The sequence below is a fragment of the Glandiceps talaboti genome, chromosome 22 (genome assembly GCF_964340395.1).
Source record: "Glandiceps talaboti chromosome 22, keGlaTala1.1, whole genome shotgun sequence".
NCBI classification, from domain to species: Eukaryota; Metazoa; Hemichordata; class Enteropneusta; family Spengelidae; genus Glandiceps; species Glandiceps talaboti.
The window spans coordinates 6,266,097-6,287,753 of record NC_135570.1 but is presented as its reverse complement, the minus strand read 5'-3'; the positions used below and the strand labels follow the sequence as shown (position 1 = coordinate 6,287,753).

Below are 21,657 nucleotides of genomic sequence, written 5' to 3'. Positions count from 1 at the left end.
TGTGGCCACTGTAATTTTGATGAAACACAGAATTATCTATCCCCCCCCAAAAAAAACAAATGAAAAAAATAAAAATAAAACCTTTGCCCAGTCAATAAACAAAATGTAAAAACAAACCCATATACCTTTTACATTCTGACATCCTGTTGTTTATTCTCTCATTCGGGGAAATAAATGCAATAATTACTGTATCAAAAATAGCAGAACTTTCATCTTTAGAAGTATTTTTTTTTAAATATTTCTGTAGCCTACATCCTCTTCCCGAGATTGACTTTATAAGTGACGTTATTTTGAAGGACGCAGATGTTTTCACAGTGTCATTTTTATTCCCTGTCTCTCCCTCTCTCATGACTTGCCCTTCACAGCAAGTTCACTACATGTACCGTACCGTTTACATCAGAACACTCATGTCATCTGTTGATCTCCACTGGGAAATACTTTAGACGGATGGGATAATCGCCCATCATCGCTCGTTATACGGATATCTCTATTTCATTGGTGATAACATCAGCAACTTGAGTTATTGGCGTGGAAGAAAAGGCTCATCTCATTTGTGACTATACTGACTCGTGATCATTTCAGCAGTTGTATGTGATATAACAGTCCCGGATGTATACGATAACCTCATCACTGTGCCTACCGGACGATGACCGACCATGTTATTTTACACATGCAATGTCATCTTGTGACCTTTCACGGGAATGAAGAAAACAATTTACCATGTTCAGACAGCGTATTCAAAGATTAGATAGAGATTTACAAGTAACTTCTGACAGACAGCGATGAACTGAACAACGTGATCTGTCTTTATAAACGTATCTAGATCAATAACGCCATAAGTAGATATTTATTAATTTAAGCTGTTTGAAAGTCTTTTTAAATGTACGGCCTGAACGAGGATCATATATGACTGGTATTCTTGGAGTCTCGAACAAGGTTGCTGGGTGAATTATTATTGGACGAATGGCGCTTTTACCGATGTTAAGAACGTATCATACCGTGTAAGAATGCTAAAAGCCTCTGGGTGAAACGAGCCATCTGTGAAATCCTCCGCGATGACGTTGTCAAGTGAGTATGCACATGTTAATGTTTCTATTATTGTTGGTGGTAGACATACAAGTTACAATTAGGTTTGAACCCGGGTTTGAACCAACATATCTGGTTTTAAACTCGTCTTCTGTTTCAAGATATTGCAGACGGTACAACAGACGTTCAGCTTGTATGACACAAACATGTGATACGCAATTACTCATTTGAATTCGTTCGTCTTTTTCCAATCAGTGCCACTTGACTGTGTGCTCGATTTGGAACAATCAGTATTTTTCATCAGTGAAATTGGGTAAAGTACGGAGATCTTTCTCATGTCCATGACTTGATAGAACATATTGAATCGGCAATCTCTGATATAACAGGGAAAGGTAGCTCAGTCGGTTAAGCGAAACAACGGGTTTTTATTGCGAAGTAAGTAACATAATTTTTCCTTTATAAACATTATATGCTTTTCCGGTCTTTTTTATCAGCCCGCTAAAGCAAATGATAATGCTGTATTAGTTAAGAAACGGAATAACGAGTGCTTCGCAAAATTTTGTAAACCCCCCCCCCCCAAATAGCACAACTAAATATTAACAACAACAACAACAACAACAACAACAACAACAACAACAACAAATTATTAACGCGTGTGAACATCCATTTCATCATAAGTAAGTACATTTGGACTAGGGCAAAATGTCGTGCTTGGTTAAACAGAAAAAGCACCATTCAAGTATCTCATAGCAAATCTATATGCGGTTCCTATTAATAGTACAATAGGCAGTAATTCAGAACATATGCCTCTGAAGTAATTAGGTAGTAAGCTTATAGTACAAATGTAACTGACATCCAACTTGGCTTCAATGAAAAATGATGCTCCCCGTGTTTAACTCCCCTATTGTAATCTTAAATGTTTTATTGTTGTAATGCACAAGACAATATATGTAGTCGTTGTTAATCTTAAACATCCGAGTCTTGTGGCCTTGAATTTGTTTTCTGAAATAACCCTGGATAGCGATAAAACAGTGTTGGCAATTTGGATTCCTTCACGAAAGATAAAACATGGCGCCATTTTGACTTCTACAGTCTGTTCAGGCTTGCAAACTCAAAACGACTGTTTCCATAGCATCGGCGTCATAGAGGTAAGACCTATGTAATGTCAATACTTCATTTTTATCTAAACTTATCTGAACTAAATGATGCACTAAAGCACTTTGATGAAGTGCTTTGCGATATCAACTCATAAGATATCACAATTCGAAACTTGCCGATAAATCAGCGCTATATAAACGTTGAGCATTTTCGAATACAAGTACAGGGTACTCAGACTTGGCCAAATACGTGAACGTTTATGTAAACATATTTTAGTACAGACTATATATGTTCTTTGAACATATTCAGACACACCGTGAAAGGAAACAATACATGACTTACAAGGTTACATAATTTGCAACAAAATAGTTTTAATATATCTCCAGATATTTTGAGTAGCGATACAGTTTACGAGACCACTTTTTGTGAGTATCATACATTACAGCAATGCATACAGTTTTGTAGTTTTGTGAAATGCTCCAAGTTCTATTTTAGTACACACTGTAACACAGGTATTTATTGGGTAGTTTACTCACATATATTTTGCCTTAGCCTTTTGTTGGAGAATATTAATTCGAAACGTCAAGGATCGTACTTATTAAAGACTGTTTTAGTCGTTACTTTTACACTCAAGTGAATGTGTGTGTGTGCGCGCGTGTGTGTGTGCGTGCGTGCGTGCGTCTGCGCGTGCGCGTGTGTGTGTGTGCGCGCGTGCGTCTGCGCGCGCGTGTGTGCGTTTGCGTGTGGGTGCATGTGTGTGTGCGTGCGTCTGCGTGTGTGTGTGTGTGTGTGTGTGTGTCGATATAGAAGGTATGTGTTTTGAACTCAAATGTCAAGAAATTTGAGTTTACTATGGATTCAAATAGTGTACGAAAGTGAATTACTCGAGCTGAGAGGCCGATTGTACTTTAAGGGGGCACAGGCTGAATTTATGCGTTTGTGAGCGTAATTTGTGCTGTATATTCAAAGGTATACTAGTAATGTTCTTCTTACTGGAGTATACATACCCGTCACTTGAAATCGACCGACCACTTATAAACGATCCGATGACGTAATTCATTAGTTTAAATATACGCATAAAGATGTCAAGGAAATCGCTATTAAACAACCTACTATTCTAAACGACACCAGAAGATAATTGTGAAGTCACGAAAGGTTTGCATTAACATGAACATTATGATCCCAGAATAGTTTAATCAGGGTTTTATTTAAGTATTTTCACTTGAGTAAAAAGCTGCTTGTGCAGAAATATGATAGTTACTATATCACAGGGTCACAGGTTGTACACGTGTATATCCGTCGGCCATTCATGTTCTGCTTGTTTTCCAATTCTTTGTTTAGTCAATTGTAAGCTGCTTATTCTAATTGAGATATCGAGAGGTTTCCAGTTTCCGAGTGATGACCTCCAGTAACATTTGTAAGTGCAATAACATTTGTCGTAAATTGTAAACCTTGATTGTAAGAAATTGTAAACCTTTCGTCAAGACATAGGTGTCAAACATATACTTTTATGTGATCAAATACGGTAGATCTCTAACAAGTATGTTGTCAAATCATAGATCTCTTACAAGTATTTTGTCAAATCATAGATCTCTGACAAGTATAGGTTTAGTATTATAGACCCCTGACAAGTATATTGTCAAATTTTAGCTATCTGGCAAATATGTCGTGAAATATAGATCTGTGACAAGTATGTCGTCAAACCATAGGTCCCTAGTTACAGTGACAACTTAGTCGTCAAATGATTATTGTTCTCTGACAAGTACACTCATCAACTTATATAGACACGTGTGTCGTCAACTTTTGGACCTCTGGTGACATGGGTCATCAAAATATAGAACCGATAAGAATACCGTCGATGAGTAGACGATAGAAATCATCAAAACATAGACCCCTATCTATGTATCATCAAATACATACTTCTTTCATATAAATCGTTAAACTGAAGACCTCTGACAAATAAGATATCAAAATAGATATCTCTGTCAAATAAGCCGTTAAAATTGAGACCTTTTGGCAAATTAGTCGTCAAACTGTAGACCTCTTATGCCCAGTCGTCAAAATGGTGCCCTCGTCAAAATGAAGGCCTGGGAAAAAAACAGATAGATTGGTTTGTTATATCACACATGGGATGCATTCTGTGTGTGTGAACTTCTCATTTCATATGTATCCTTTCCACCCACACTGCCATCATTCCAAGGTCGATGATCGTGTAGAAGCTACCATAAAAGTTCCAGTATATATGTTGCTATACTAATTGTGTTATTTTGTTGGTCGTAGAAAGCTTTGGTCAAATACTGATATTATTGTATAAGAGAGTATGTAGAAATGCTCCTAGTTTTATCAAATTCACGTAGAAGAAACAACTGGTCATTTTATGAACAGGGCGCGAGACTTTCATGCTCCTTACAGAGAGGTTATAGATAGTGAACGTTGCATTCCTGAATATATTAGACTGTCTCTACTGACGGGATCTGTGACTGTGTTGCTAGGTTGATCTTACGATTGCAGAATCGCATGCTCAGTCATTAGACAGGCTACAAATTGTGATAAATAGTCGAGTTATCAACAAAGGTACGTGATACAAGCTCCCTTTTCTCTGCATCACAACTTACGACTTTGTGTTGTTTAACTTATACCTTACACAGAATACTAAAATAACAATACACAGTTTAAGGCTTGTTGTACAGCATACTCAATTTAGCTGAAATTGGTGTACAAAATGCATAAACATAAAACACACTAAACATTCCATGATTTAGATTCAAATCTGGGTCAATGAAATGTGATAGATGTTGGTTTAATACCCACAAAAAGGCTTAGTGATTGAGTTTTTTATTAATTTATTTTTAGTAACCAAATAATTACATAATAATGTCATTTATTTACCATGATATATGAATTCCTAGTTAGAGCTCTACCAATCCGTAAATAGTATTCAAAATGAGTAGTTAGAACGGCCGGATTAACGTCTAAACGTATTCAACCACCCAAAAACCACACAAATTCCAAACTGTACCCCAGCATGACGCGTCTTAATAGTTCATTACTACTGTGTATGTTCAATCATGTAAACTGTACGCGGGTAGAATTACTAAGCATTCAAACCGTGTTCCTAGACTGTTTTGTACCTGCAGACAGAAATGTGATACGAAAACCTGATTGGATAAGGTCTTTGTAGCAGGTGTTATAATCCCTAATACCCGAGGCTTTGAATTGTTGATCTGCTAGCACTGAGATAAAGCTTAGCGAGAATTGTTGATGGAGTTAGCACTTAAAGGTATCACGACTTGACTTTTGAAGCAACTATAGCAGAGAATTGTTTTACTCATGTTGTACTTTTTCTATCTATGAGATGACTCATGTTGTTAGAGCCCCATGATCAACCTCTATTCACGTGCATACCACGTGACAGATATTAGTGTGACATCTCTGCTGTCCTGTCATAGAACAGTTGACGTCAGTGATGTGTCTTGAAATGGACATCGTTCCTATAGTGACGGAGATGTCAGTTTGTTGCGTACATGTACATGTTACACGACCATAGAATGTTTGCTGTCCCAAGATACATTAAGCTTTAATATTCGCTTATATTTTTCTTCGTTCAGACAAGGAAAATAAGAGTGACCTTAGGGACCTTGTCACTTCTAGTCTAAGACAAAAAGAGACAAAGCACTTGCGCACGAGTATATTTTACGGCTGAATGAAGAAAACAACGGAGAGTATTATTATATATCCACAAGCCTCGCTTTTCGAGCATCACATAATCAATGACGTAGACACAGGTTGTCACGAAGTCGAACAACCAGGATATAAATCCCGTATTTTTTTTGTTCGAATGCGTTCAACTTGGCTTGTGTGTGTTATACTACTGGCGCGTTGTTAGAGTTCTTTACTGCAATCTTAACATGGTGAGAATATTCCCATACTGATCATATCAAAGCAAGCACGTGTTGAGTTTGAAGTAGTTCAAAGTTTTATTTATTTTCTAATGGGCCAATTCGATCAAATGCGCTGAACATAAAATATACAAGTAAATCAAAAACAAATATGCGAACAGTGTTCACTGGTTAAAATCGTGAAAAGAAGTTCCAAATAAAAACAACATGTAAAAACAAGTGATATAAAAATCAGTAAAGTTCACGATACTAGCTTGAAAATGAGGTTTACAATTGTGGCATTTCCAGACATATCTAACACGTATTCGATAATAATCATCACTAACGCTGATTCTTGATCGAGAGACTGCCCATGCAGTTGTCAAAATAACTGCAAATTACTCTTCGTGGAACGAGCCTAAACAAAATGGCCACTATATCTAATTCGACGTAATGACATATAATTGCCGTGGATAATATCTACAAATAAACATGATTGACAAGTTGCTATTAAGCCATTCTCTCCTTGTACAATCGACTTTTGTTGTTGGCTTCATGTGCACACAGTTCCCTTGGTTATATATGGATTCTACTAGTAATATCGAAAGTAAATCGATTCAGGGATTGTTACAGGATAGGGAATAAACGTCACTCACATTTGCAATTATTAATTGAAACTGTATTGTAGTTAGGTATGCGGAAAAGGAAGGACACTATTTACGTTACGTACATGTCCGGCGCTAGAAATAATTACATTTCTGTTATCTGATTTTGCTTGAATGGTTTCTTGCTAAAGTAAATGAAACTGTTGTCAGAGGGCGCGATTCTCGCAGGAGTGGATTACAGTCGAATGATGTTACATTTACTATGATTTAGTCAGAGCGTTTAGTATACATGTATAACCCACACATGTGTCCAGACATCACTAGTTGATTGGAAGGTGTCGTTTACACTATTGTCGTCAGCCATAATCATCGTGTTTACTGGAGCGACTTAGAAATTGTGCCACTCACTAATACACGAAAGGTTAAACATTTGTTCATATCGATGGTTTAACAGTATCCGTAACGGTAGGTGTATTTAATACAGTGTATTTAAATTATATTTATCGTAGAATATGCCAGCTTTTCTTCTGATTTCATCAAATTTGACATACATATTATTACAGATTCGGCAAAGAGACTGTTGTGTTGGTATAGACGAATTTCAGCCCTTCGTACATGAACAAAGACAACACAGTTGTTTTGATGAAGACTGTTGGTTGTAGAAAGAATGCAACATCAACCATAATCATTGCAACTGTGGTTTCTTTGTTTCTGTGGAGCCGAAATTTGCCTCTCTTTACAAAGCATACACTACAGTGTTTTTGCCAGGACTGCAAATGGGTGCCTTTAACAACTTGCCATTGTTTGCTGTGTAATCTGTATGTATTTGACTTTAAATTTGATGACGGTAAAACAGTAGACGAGCGATACAATTGTAAATCGACTTGAAATGCGACCATGCTTCTGGTTAAAGGTAACGGATATTGAGTTCAAATATGCCGAGTAAAATTCTTCCTCGTACTAGCGAAGTGAATGGAGTCCATGAAGTGATCAAGTAAGGTCAAATGTACGTGACGCGGCAAACTAACATATGTACAACATTTGAACGCATTGTAGACAAACACCGTTGCCACTCAGTATATATCATGTGTAATTAGATATTTACACCAGATAGATTCTGATCCGTGGTGTTTCGTTCCCATTCTATCAAGCATGTATTGATTTCCTATGTACCTTGTACTTCAATGAATGCAGTAAGTTATATTTGTATAGAAATGTGAACATAAAAATGATTCTTTTAAATATAGTTATACCATACAATACACCATGCTCATACGGATGCTTATACTATTAGTCAGAAATAAGTAAATACGTAAATAACTAAAAATACAGAAGATAAATTTGTATAGTGCCAAAATCCAAACTGCTATTATTCAGAGGCTCTTCACAATGTTTAAAAATGAAATAAAATTAATAAAGTCTGTCTTTAAAACACATTGACCAAAAAATCGTGGGATTGTTATACAAACTGTAACTGTATGGAGTATGAAATGTAAAAGGTTCAAAGTTGTTGTTGTGGTTGTTGTTGTTGTTGTTGTTGTTGTTGTTGTTGTTGTTGTTGTGGTGGTGGTGGTGGTGGTGGTGGTGGTGGTGGTGGTGGTGGTGGTGGTGGTGGTGGTGGTGGTGGTGGTGGTGGAAGTTATGGTTGAAAACAACAAACTACTTGTAACTTGGACTTGAAAATAACCGTGGGCATATAAAGTGGACCATGAAGCACGTACTTGACATTGATTTTACACGATTCTTATCTCTCAAATTTAATGACATTAAGCGCTTGCCATCTTCACACTACAGTGTTATTCAAGGTGTCATAAGATCATATGATACAGAGCTATATTGGGTCGTAAGATGTGTCGACGTTGTGACGACCGTTCCAATCAATTTTAGATATACCAAGGGAATGAGTGACGTACAGAGAAATATAACAAGGAAGTAGTTGGGTTATGTGACTTTTAATGCCCTTGAGGTCTAATGAACACTCTGTCCCTGGTGTGAACACATGAACAGTAAGTTTATTCACTGGTTGATGTAAAGACATGTTATTGAATGTCCACTAATCTAGATCTATTTTGGTTTTTCTCATTTCAATTTTGTATTACATTGTCGCTAGCCACATTAGAGATAATTTGGAAGAAAAGTAAAACTCGTTATTTGAAGCAGTACAATTCTAATGGATATCCCTCCTCTCCACTTTGGTATAAAATTGATATTTAAAATACTGCTGGTATGCGATTCAACGATTTAATGACAGGACCAAAACCGGAAATAGATCGGCGAGTATTTATTAGATCAATTAGTGATGGTGTATTTCCATTTGCAAGTGAGCCTCCGGTAATTTGTGAGAATGGCCGGGCTTGAGTGAATCAAGTGAGGTCTGTCAAACGTAACAATAGACACTTGGATGGAATGAATCCATAGAATTACTTCATGTTACATTTCCTGAGTGTGGCTGTCAGTTATAATTGAAATGTGTCATAAAACATTTCGACAACATTCTCTATCATGTACCTGGTCTTAAAGAAATCGATTAATATTCACCCAAGTTGATTGACACTATAACCAACCAATCAGCAAGTATTATGTGTTCCCATTTAAAAGATCTTAGAGAAATCGATTGCATTTCGTAGTATTCACTCAAGATGATTGACACTATAACTAACCAATCAGCAAGCATGATGTATTCCCATTATAAACGTCTTAAAGAAATAGATAATATTTCATATTATAAAATTTTAATATTACTATTTTAACGATCATATATGTTTGAATGGGTATCTGTATACGATACAATTCTTGACCTTTTATACAAATAATTGATAATTGTGATTATGGTGACTTTTCGTTAAAATAAGATAGGTTCATAATAGAAACGATTTTCTTATGTGTGCCGTTTAGTTTTCATATTTGTGCCAAGTTTAATCGAATCAGGACAGAGGCATGGTGTGCATGCATTAAAGATACTAATCGCAAATACTGACAGACGGAAAGACTCATCTCTACAGCCTCCTCCAGATGGTGCCCACTGAGGCTAAACACGCAGTACTCATCAAAATGTGATGACGTATTAAATTTACATAATACTTATCAATGAATTGCTACAAATCAATGCTTAAAGCTATTACAGACCTCACAGCAAGGACTGACATTTATTGTGTACGATACAAAAAAAACAATAAACGGTCATCTATTGTAATTTCTCTTTCTTCCCCCTGTTCAGTTATTGGTAGCTGATAACATTTATTGCCCTGACAATCTCAGGTGCGGCCAACGAAGCTGTTCTACAAGATTTTTCAGAGGGAGGGGATATTTGTATGAATTGGTCAGTGGGAGAGGAAAACAGTCATCATTCAAGTAGGCAAAACTTGCGTTGAGCTGAGTGGATGAGGGGAGAAGTGGGTATGTCTGTCCGGCCAGAGAGCATGTCTTGAAATGTTGTAGTAGGACGGCACATATAAACATCTTTCACTTTCCACTGCAATCGTCGATATAACTGAAATCTATGTCAACATTGATCATTAACTAATTTTTCGCATCAGGAACAATATACTTGAAAATCATAGATCTTTAAAGTACTTTGCCATTATAAAGCTTTGTCCAGGTCGTTTTATATAAAATGTCTCTAGGGGTGAATTTCCCGTTGTTATCACTTTATTCAACGACCATTTCGAATCATTTTGACATCTATGTTTTTAAAAATTGTATGATGATCCCTGTTTTCTTGATTATAGCTGAGAAGGGTTTTCTTGAACAAACTAATGGCAATCTTTATGATTTTCATTTATGAAACTTTGCTAAAGTGAATTGTTGCATAAAACCCTAAAATGCAAAGCACGTTTGACCAGATGTTCGTATGTTGTTATCACCAAGTGGACGGTATTCATGACGAGGCAAGGAAATATGTATTTGACGTCACAGCTAAGTCACCAGATTATTGTATTATTGTAACAAGCATTCTAGGAGACTTTTCCTGTTATTTAAGAAAACACTCAGTTGACTCTTAACATGTAACCAAGTCATTTAAAGAAATACTGTGGAAATGTTAATATGTTTGTTGAATGAATTCTGTCATCGGACTATTCACCGAGTTGTAACAGTTCATTAAGTTTGGTTGATAATTTAATATGTGACGTACCACGTCGGAAATGTTAAAGAAATAAAGAAATTCGAAAGTAAACACGTCTGTCTGCAGACACCGACTAGATCAGCATGATCGTCTGCTTGTTTCACTGACAATTGCAAGTCCTGCCCAGCCTATGGCCGGCCACAGACAGATTTTGCGAAGAGGGCATAAGCTTATATATCACGTTGGTTGGTTGGTTGAACATTTTCATTAATCAAATTTGTGTAAAAAGAATTTTTGTTGATCATAGTGTTAATGCTAACAACATGGTGTGCATTGACCTCTAGCCAGGTGTCATGTGCTCTGCGACAAAAAGTCCCGGATCTAGGGGTCATTTGACATGCGTATTTGGATACGGTATGTTAATGAGATTGTCTGAGATATTCTTTCTTGAGTAGTCAGGACAATATATTGTATACTCTTGTTGCAAAATGGTTGTACATTGTATCTTTCAACTTGTTCCTGCAAATATCCTACTGACATGCATTTTAAGTGACTATGATGGCTATATATCCAGATTTAGCGTTATAATGATTCATATCTTTCTGAAACAATATATGAAATTCGTTTATTTTTCACAGTGCAATCCTTGAATCGGAAAATGATTCATTCATTTCTAGAAAGTTTTTAATGAATATCAAATTTTGAATAGGAAAGTATGAAGTATTTATAAGGGTAGTGAAAGATCACATTATCTTGAATACATAGTTGTACATGTTAAACATATAGTCGTAAAACCACCAGACCCTTTTGTGGCAACAGTAGAACATTTACGAGAGTAGAACATAACTCTGACACTGGAGAATGGCTCATGATGTTTGTCGGTACTTCGATTTAACCAAAATAAAAGATATAAAAAGTGTTTATTGCTCTCTCTTAAAATGATCGAAAAATAGTAAACAATTTAAAGACATGACTATGTGTTCTGTCGAAATAAAAGTGACAGCCAAGGCATCTTGTGACTTTCCAATCAGCTGGACAGGATGGATGATGTCTGGAGCATCTACGACACCAGACTGCGAAACAAATCAAGCGACACTTGTCACGTACTCCTTCAAGTCATCCCTCCTCATCTATCTCATCTCATCTCATCTTACGTTCAATCAGATGTAATGACGCGGAAATCCATTCGGTTGCTGTCATCTAGTACGTTTGAGATAACAAATATAGGCACGTCCGCTACGATTATTTATTTGAGTTCGGATGTATAAAGTACTCTATAGAAATTATATTTCAAGTATAATATTTCTACAAAGTTCTCACTCAATAGTGCAACGTTTGTAGCGAAGCCAATCTCGAATATTGGACGCGGGTTTAGTTATCGTTCAGAGTAATAAATTGCAATGACTCCAAGCACGCGTTCACTTACTTGTACCTTTCAGTCTGGTAGACTGAAATATTCAAATTCCGTTCAATACAATTAATTAGTCTCCTTCAAAGTTAAGGTCAAGGTCAGGCCGTTTTTAAAGGAACTGTTAAAACCTACTCTGAACTAAAGAACACAACACAACACAACACAACACAACACAACACAACACAACACAACACAACACAACACAACACAACACAACACAGCACAGCACAGCACAGCACAGCACAGCACAACACAACACAACACAACACAACACAACACAACACAACACAACACAACATAATATCTGATAACATATAATGCTATCAAAGATGAGATGGAGCAACTCCCCTTTGAATTTTAAATTCATTCACTTTCCATTTACTAAGTGAAATTGAGACCGTGCGTTGATTCCTGATTACAATTTTAGTGTCTGGGTGATATTTTCGTTTTCCATATTTGGTATGAATAAATCAAAACGATCAAGCACCGCAGATGTGTCACCACGACTACAAAATATGACGTAGATACACTCAACGAGGGGGAGGTGTAAGGAAGAAGGTCCCCACGACAGCATAGAGAAAACTGTGTACAAATACTTGAATTAAATATGACGGTCGATACTTAAGCGCTTTTTTGATAAATTCTTTCTTAATGTACAAAACATTTGTACGACTTGAATGGATGCAAATTGCCAATTCGCATAAATACACTTATTCAAACCACGTGCACGACCTGAAGATGATGACAAATTGAATCGGAATAAATGATGAAATAATAGACAGGGCACGCATCCACGTTTAAGCAGGCGCCCGTTATTTCCATTGACGTCAAATTAATAACACGCATATACAAGATGTTTCCAGCTGTTGTCTGCTCATTTATCCTATGATCGTACGATGATAGAAGTTAACTCGGTAACTGTCATAGATACGATTACAACATATGCATTGAAATAGTTTTGTGTGTTTGGATGTAGAAGAGGAATGTTCAGCTGGTCTGTACATCAACCATACTAAATATTATGTAATTATGTACTCATTTATTTTTAATAATATTTAACTTTGAATCTACGCACGGTAACCTCAGACCACTAAAATCTTTTAGTGGTCTCAGCGGTAATAGAGCCCATGGGATGCCAACTGACTACAGCATGGCTCTGTCATGGCAAATGGTGTTGCCTTATCATTGCGAGTTCATGATAAAAATGTATACAGAGACACTTGCTGAACTGATGGCTACAGTTTAACTTCTTCCAATGCGTAACATGATAACAATTCAACGAAGGCAGCAGTGGACTGAGAGTAAGTTTAATAGTTGAATGTTAATTGTTTAAAGTGGAACAAGCAGCTTTTTACTCAAGTATTTACATACACTCTGTAATAACCTTGATTAAGCTATTTTAAAATGATTTTAATGTCGATGAATGTTTTCTGTAACATTACAATTGTCTTTTGGCATTGTTAAAACAGTTTATTACATGTAGGAATTTCTTTAACATTTTTATACGTATGATAAATTACGTCATCGGATTGTTTATAATTTTTATCGTCATATCATGTTTGTGTTCAGTTAATTACAAGTGGTGGCTAGGTATGTTCCAGTACGTTCAATACTACCAGTGCCATATATATATATATATATATATATATATATATATATATATATATATATATATATATATATATATATATATATATATATATATATATATATATATATATATAACTCGGTGAGTATCAGTCTGCTAAGACAGTGTTCTATACCGCAGTGGCAGAGCGTAATAGTTTTGTATGTGTGTATATATATATATATATATATATATATATATATATATATATATATATATATATATATATATATATATATATATATATATATATATATATATATATATATATATATATATATATATATATATATGCTGGATAAATTACGCCTAAACACGTGTAAGCTGAGCTTTCAGATTGACTAAATGCATTGCAATATCGACAAAACTGTTGTTTACTGTAACAGTTTCATGATGTGTGTGGGCATATTCAAAATATGAAGTGCAGGTCTAAAGAAAGATCAATAAAACGTAAGATGATATCCACCATTCATAGGTTTTCCTCTTCAGTATGTCGCATCATAGACATTGGAGAGTGGGATGTTTACTGTTTCTGATATGTGTGGGCATATTGAAAAAAAATGAAGTGAAAGATCGAAGCAAATATCAATATCAACGTAGGAAGATATTTGATGTTAATAGATTTTCTTATCTACTGTATTATCTAAGTTGTGTGTTCTCTTACTATGTTTATCTCTATAATAATGTTTTTTTTATACGATTGAATCGGTGAATCAAAATGAAGGATTTGTTATTGTATGAACTCCTTTCACCACTGCTCCATGGTTTAATAACATGAGCGCCAACGACGAGGAATCGAATATTTTAGTCTGTCGATGAACGTGATCAATTAAAGAAGGTCATCTGTGGGCGGATGTACATGTGACGTTGTGTTATAGTGTGATTCAAATACAGTGATGACGTAATCTACATATACACATATCGGTTTTTTATGCCATCTGGCAAGTCAATATTATTCATCTGCTCACACATCCCACGATTTCCGCCATTCATCAATTTATGAAAACAACGACTAAGGTTTCACTTACACTTTTTGACTCTATCATGAACGGACGCTTGTATAATTTCTCAGAAGATTTTTGTACTGAAAGTATTGCTAATGCATCGCACACAACGACTTGGTCATTTTGCAACATCCGTGTAAGTAGAAAGCAACGTCGTGTACACGAAAGACTGGTTTCACTGTTTGGGTAGGAAATTATTTTTTTCCCGTGAAGCATGACTGTATATAGCCTGATGGCACTGATGTTTTGGTTTTCATCTTTCAATTATTTTGCAAATGTACAACGAATACTTTATGATTGGCCATAACGAGTCTATACTGGTTGCTTAAAATACGGTGACATTATGACTTGGGAAGCTGTCTTTTGTTGTCGGAGTAGCATAATTCGGTCATGCAGTGAGAAAGAACTCAGTGTTAATCCAAATCTTCTTCAAGGCACTGTTGTTATTCTTTACTGTGATGTGTAACAACTTCCTTTCATTCGATCGTGATCACACTGACGGAAATTTCACATATTTTGTGGTTCCTCCAAATGTTCAATTTAATATAAATTTATTTTATTTGTATTCTATTACAGATGATTTGATGGTCTTAACCTGAACATCTCTGGTCAACTATTACAAGATGTCTACTTTCGCTCAAATGGATTCCAAATTGGGGTCAACACATTCACAGAATGGCGGGAATTCTGATATTCATCATGTTGAACGACAAACGTCATCACACAATAAACATTTGACTCTCACAAGAAAAAACTTCAAAACTAAATGTCATCCACGGCAATGGATTCATGTCATCTCATCCCATGTAGGATTAATTTTACTCTTTCTTGGCTATGTCATTTTTGGTGCTTTCGTTTTCAAGGCGATAGAGGCGCCGTGGGAACTGGAAGAACGGCGCCAACTAGTGGCCAAACGTGAACGATTGATTGACACGCTATGGAATATTTCTGCATATACAAACAGTCGAATAAATGGAACTCAGATGATACAAAGTTACTTATCAGAATGGGAAGATACACTGTTTAATAGTCCTTCAGTTTCCATAGAAGGGGAACCACATTGGAGCTTTACTGGTGCTCTCTTTTTCTCCTCAGCAACAATAACTACAATTGGTAAGTAGAACTAACGATTATAACGTGCAGCGCACAGTGTTTTCCTATTTTAGTCCAAATGTCCGAGTTTTCATCCATCACATATATACAATTTGTCAAGATGACAACGAACATTGATTTCGTCGAAACACTTTACCAATATCGCATTTTGAACTTAATAATAGTGTACGTCTATTGGACTTTTAAAGACAATAGCGACCATAATATTTAGAGCTAATAGTAAGATATGACGATTATATATATATATATATATATATATATATATATATATATATATATATATATATATATATATATATATATATATATATATATATATATATATATATATATATATATATATATATATTGCTCTTAATAGCCACCGGTCCAAATCGCACATTTACATATGTTAATCTAATCTTTTGAATACAGGGAAACTATTACAATGCACTACTTAGTAATCTTCTATTTACTGTTCTCTCTTTCTTTTGCTGTTCTCTCTCTATGTCTGTCTGTCTGTATGTCTGTCTGTCTGTCTGTCTCCCTCTCTCTTTCTCTCCCTCTCCCTCCCCCCTCTCTCTCTCTCTCTCGTGTTATTAGGTTATGGCAATATCGCCCCCGTTACAATTCTGGGACGTGTCTTGTGTATTTTTTATGCATTTATGGGTGTACCTCTAACTTTACTGGTGCTCACAGATATCGGTAAGTTGATCACTTCTCAAGCACTCTGAAGGGATTTAAAATTTTGAAAAATGACGACAATCGTTTGCGAAGGGTATAATGGCTTTGACTCCAGTTAAGTAGAGAGAGCTTTTGATATACTTTGAAGTTCTTGATCATCGCACAGACTGTATGATAATATAGATACAGATGAAGGTTTCTGTGGTTTGTAATGCACTTTATATACTTTCGTTCCAGGTGCACTCTTGGCAAGATGGGGTAAAATTTGTGCAATTCTAACCATGCGGAAAGTGAAGGAAAGAGAAAAGAAAACGAAGGAGAAAGCAACGAAGGCAACTCCTACTATAACTGTTGAAGATTTAGGTAATAAATCATTCCCGAATTTACGACGAACTGTAAGTACCACAAACACACAATATGCAGCTGTATCACAAGACACAACAGATGGTATACCCAATATGAGGATGCCAGAACCAAGGTCTGGGTTTGCTACAGACGACAGTGTTAAAATGACGAATGGCAAAAAATTACCGGGATCGAGGAACGCTTTGCCTCACAGAACTTGGGACCGTCTAATGAGAGATTCTGCCTTTACAGTCGAAATTAGCCGTAGTGAGCCCGACCTGCGTAGTGATCCAAGTGACGGTGTGAAGGTGTCCCGGATGAGGGAGAAACGTGAGCAAGATTTCCCACCACCTCGTTTAGATCGCGATCGAGAAACAGGCCATGATAGTGACTCAACAATGAACGACTCTATGTGCGACTCTCGGCGGGCAAGTGGACAATTTTTAGAAGTGTTTAATAAAAGCGGGCTATGTGTTTCTCAAGAAAGTGTACAATCAGACGAAAGTAAATCATCTCACTCAATGTCAAATGTTATACTAGTTCCAGAACCTCTTGCCAACACTCGCAGCAAAATGACCATGACACGTGGCACAAAGTCCAACGTTATCGTCACCAACGACGCAACAGCGAGATTTGGGGTCAAAGAAAGCGAGATAGCGACTTTCCAATTTCCAGTTTGGCTTGCAGTCTGTATTCTTTTACTTTATTTGGGCATCGGGGGGTTTGCGTTCTCTCTTATTGAAAAGTGGAAGTTCTTCGAATCCTTTTATTTTTGCTTTATTTCATTGAGTACGATCGGGTTTGGTGACGTCATTCCTGAAAACAAGGGTACAATTTTAACCCTGTCTATTGCCTACGCAGTGTTAGGTTTGGCTCTGACTTCTATGTGCATATCTCTTGCTTCAACCGCCATAATGAACAGTTTGCGACGACTTGGTCAATTAACGGACTATTACAAAACTCGACAATGGAAAAACGTTCATGTGTATAGATCTCTGTACGTTAGAGGGCGCTCTTTACGCCGTCGATTTTCAAGTAGGCGCAAAGGTAAAGCTGGACAGTTTTCATCATTGAAACGCCGACCTAAACGTGGTTCGTCGTTGAGATTGCCAGGAAAGTTCGCTATTGTCCGCATGGGGACACCAAATACTTCTCAGGAGTTGTCGTAACCTATGATATACCGAGGTTACGTATAAACACCGCCATTTGTCAATGCAACTCGGGAACACAGTAATACGAATTATTGCTTAGATTTGGAAAATATCACTCGAATCCTGCTACTACAAAAGTAAATATACACTAGATATTCTGTTCTTTCCATAAAGACAGGGGAAATATATTCATAGTCAAAACATTGTTATATTTAGCCTGTAGACAAGGAAAACAACTATCTAAGAAATATTACGGGCCCCTATGCTCTGAAATGCAACGTTCATATCATTTTGATAATGACAGTTGAGACGGCATTTTTCAAAAGGTTTATTAAGACTTGTTATGTGTAGCTAAGGTTACTTTCAATGTACATTTCACTGAATAATACTTGCCGCTGTGTATATGCACCAAGAAAGAAAATAATTATTTTCAGGGATAAGATGCAACTCAGATATTTTCTGTTTCTGTGAGATTAAAATCTATGCAAAGTTTGAAGTGCACGGATTTTACTGCGCATGCAAAATTAATATCGGCTGCACTTGTCTCTGTTACTCAGACTTTCGTCGTTGAGGGCTCTCACTTTTATGGCCAAACTCGTTTGGGGCGTAACTATTAGGCGTAAACCCCCAACGACAAGTCTGTGACTGTGTAACTGAGACTGCGGCATAGCGAATGATTGACAGGTGACATTTACATATATATTCTCTATGAGAAGTTCAAATTCACTACACCAATCTACATTGTTCAGTCCATTGACATTATCACGGTAACTTCACTAATTCATTTTGTTTTTGATATTTTCAGAATATTTCAATTAAGTAGTTCCAGCTAGGTTGCTTAGGGTCACCCTGCTTGTATAACCAAGGGGGGTTAGCTAGTTATGTTTACGAGAAAACAAAGTAAAACAGACAAAAATATACCTATTAACACTGACAAACACGAACGACAGAGTAATTACATATCAATATCAACAAACTGAAAATTGTTTGTAAATACGAAAAGCATTTATGAAAGCTTTCGACTATGTACTAGAACCTCGAGCCTGGTTCACTCGCTGCCACTAGATGGCGTAGTAGCAGATTGGGACTAGTACTGTGAATGTGGTGTCGTTGGTTTGATAGCAACATATGATCAAGCAACAATATTTTTTCCCATATGAAGTAGGAATTTTTTTTTCACTGGAGGAGTATTTCTACAGTGATCGTTACATATATCAGATATGAAAACATATCGTAATTCTCGTTGCATAGAAACATTTTTGGTGTTCATATGTGATTACGCTCTCGTTCTTGTCTGTCGTGTTTGTCAGTGTTGGTTGATTTGTGCTGTCTGTCTGTTTGTTTGGGTTGTTTGCGTGTTTATTTGTGTGGTGTTTCCATAAACATAACCAACTAAAACTGAGCCCCTTGTGGCGAACATTTTAATGCGGCCGATTTCGTATGGCTTTTAAGAAGCGACAGTTACATGATTTTCATTGCCAACTAGATCAAGCCAACATGTTAGCTGAGATGTTTGGCGTTAAGTTTGAAAAGCTGTGGGGAGGGGGGTGTTCAGCTAAATCATTAGTGATACATTGGCGTTGACGTTTTCACATGATTTTGTTTTGTATGTTTGTTTGTTGACTTTCAAAACGAATTATTACTAGTATTTGTATTTCTACCTGTTATCTGATATCACTGTTCAGGGGACAGTCTTTGACGTATCAGAATTATTGCCAGTGTCTAATACTTTTTAAAAAATGATTGAAAGAGAAGTCTTTAGACAGTATTTGTAAAAACACATAAAATTGGGTTTCAATCAAATGTAGATTTGCCCGCTTAATACGAATTTGAATCAAATTTGCATTCATATCATATTGACTTGAAGTATCATTATTCATTTGAATAAATTCGATTTTTTCTTCAATTTATTTTGTTCTTGTTTCTATAATTGAAAAGTTGGTGTACTGCTTTTAATGACCATGTAGTAGCCTCACAAAATATACAGCTTAAAAAAACCTTCAGTACTCAAATTAGCGATCGTGTAGGTAAGCACTTTGAATCAGTATATGCCCTGATTGTTTACCCTTTTCAATGAGCTGTTTAATACGTATTACAACCCTTCTCAGTGAACTGTTACGAGTCAATGGTCCGACCACAGAATTACAACCCTTCTCAATGGACTGTTACAACTCAGTCAATGGGCTAACCACAGAATTACAACCCTTTTCACTGAACTGTTACAACTCGGTGAATGGTCTAACCACAGAATTACAACCCTTCTCGTGGAACTGTTAACACTCAGTCAATGGTCCAACCATAGAATTACAACCCTTTTCACTGAACTGTTACAACTCGGTGAATGGCCAAACCACATAATTACAACCCTTCTCGTGGAACTGTTAACACTCAGTCAATGGTCCAACCATAGAATTACAACCCTTCTCACTGAACTGTTACAACTCGGTGAATGGCCAAACCACAGAATTACAACCCTTCTCACTGACTCACTGTTGCAATTCAGTGAATGGTTCACCCGTAGAATTACAACCCTTCTCTAAAATGACTACACTTTTATATCATTTGACCTCTATTTGAAAAATATGTATGGTGACCCCAGATCTTTTTTTTTAATAACTGAAAGTAGGTTGGAATTGTCATTAACAAAGTAACAGCAAACATTCAAAGGGTTTATTTCCACGGTTCACTCTACATTAATGTTGTCATTTACATGTAGACGACCTTTTTGGTAATTAAGTAATTGAAATATGATTGCAGCTTTCCTGTGTAATGTGCTGTGGATGTGGGGCAACTATATCATTGCAGCTGGAATGTGTGTCACTGTGCTATGTGTCACTGTGCAGATCGATATACACGTGTACGTGATTCAGGGTTTCTGTCATGTTTACGTATAATATATATTTACTTCCACTATTCTCACAATGTCGCCAATGGAACAGACCCACGTCTCGGTTACCCGGATTTGCCGTTGTGGACTCACTTCTTCTCGTCGCAACACCATTACTCCCCGAGGCCACTCGTTTATACGCATGACCCCGAAATGAGTGTCAACAGTTTGGCCAATGCAGGAAAACGGCCTCTTCTGATAGTTTGAGCATGCGTGCATATTTCTCTGTCGGTATATCCATATATCCATTATTCGCAAATTTAGGACATGCACGTACTCGCCGAAACCTGTAAGGGTTCATTGAATTATTAGACCGGTTGCGATATTGAATACGTCGGATGTTCATCGTTATCAATGGTTAACACCAGAGATTCCTCATGGTGGGATTTTCCATTTTAAGATTGCGGGGTCATGAACTATCTAACTTGTGACTAGATATGTGGACCTTGGCACAGTCGGTGGTAATTTTTGTTTTTAGGTTTCTTTTACCACTTTGTTAGGTTCCGAAACTATTTTTACTATCAGGACTTAACCGTACTTCCCGTTTTTCTTTGAAATGGTTCGAGTTGTGTGTATCAGATTTTCGGTAGCTACGAGACTTTTAATTAAACAACCACGTAATATACTAGTAGTATGTTAAAAGTCTGTGGGTGTTGCTCAGTCCAGTTCTCATCGTTATTGCGTTGGAACTTTCAAATCAATCAGAGAAGAAAAACAATGTAATTTTAACATGTATATAATAATAATGTAATAAAAAAATGTTGTTTTTATATAGCGCTTTCCCAC

General features: G+C 36.5%; 1 protein-coding gene across 5 annotated transcripts; it reads left to right on the top strand.

Moving 5' to 3' along the window:
* Nucleotides 1-950: 950 nt before the first annotated feature.
* LOC144452128 (uncharacterized) lies at nt 951-19,805 on the top strand. Of its 5 annotated transcripts, none has more exons than XM_078143157.1 (4): nt 951-1,068; nt 15,289-15,825; nt 16,408-16,509; nt 16,726-19,805. In XM_078143157.1, the coding sequence occupies exons 2-4, from the start codon at nt 15,336-15,338 to the stop codon at nt 18,000-18,002; spliced, it is 1,869 nt and encodes a 622-aa protein (XP_077999283.1). In that variant the 5' UTR covers nt 951-1,068; nt 15,289-15,335; the 3' UTR covers nt 18,003-19,805. The 5 variants fall into 5 exon arrangements, with proteins under 5 accessions (XP_077999283.1, XP_077999282.1, XP_077999279.1 ...); XM_078143156.1 differs by lacking the exon at nt 951-1,068 and adding an exon at nt 6,937-7,072; XM_078143153.1 differs by lacking the exon at nt 951-1,068 and adding an exon at nt 13,152-13,382.
* Nucleotides 19,806-21,657: the final 1,852 nt, after the last annotated feature.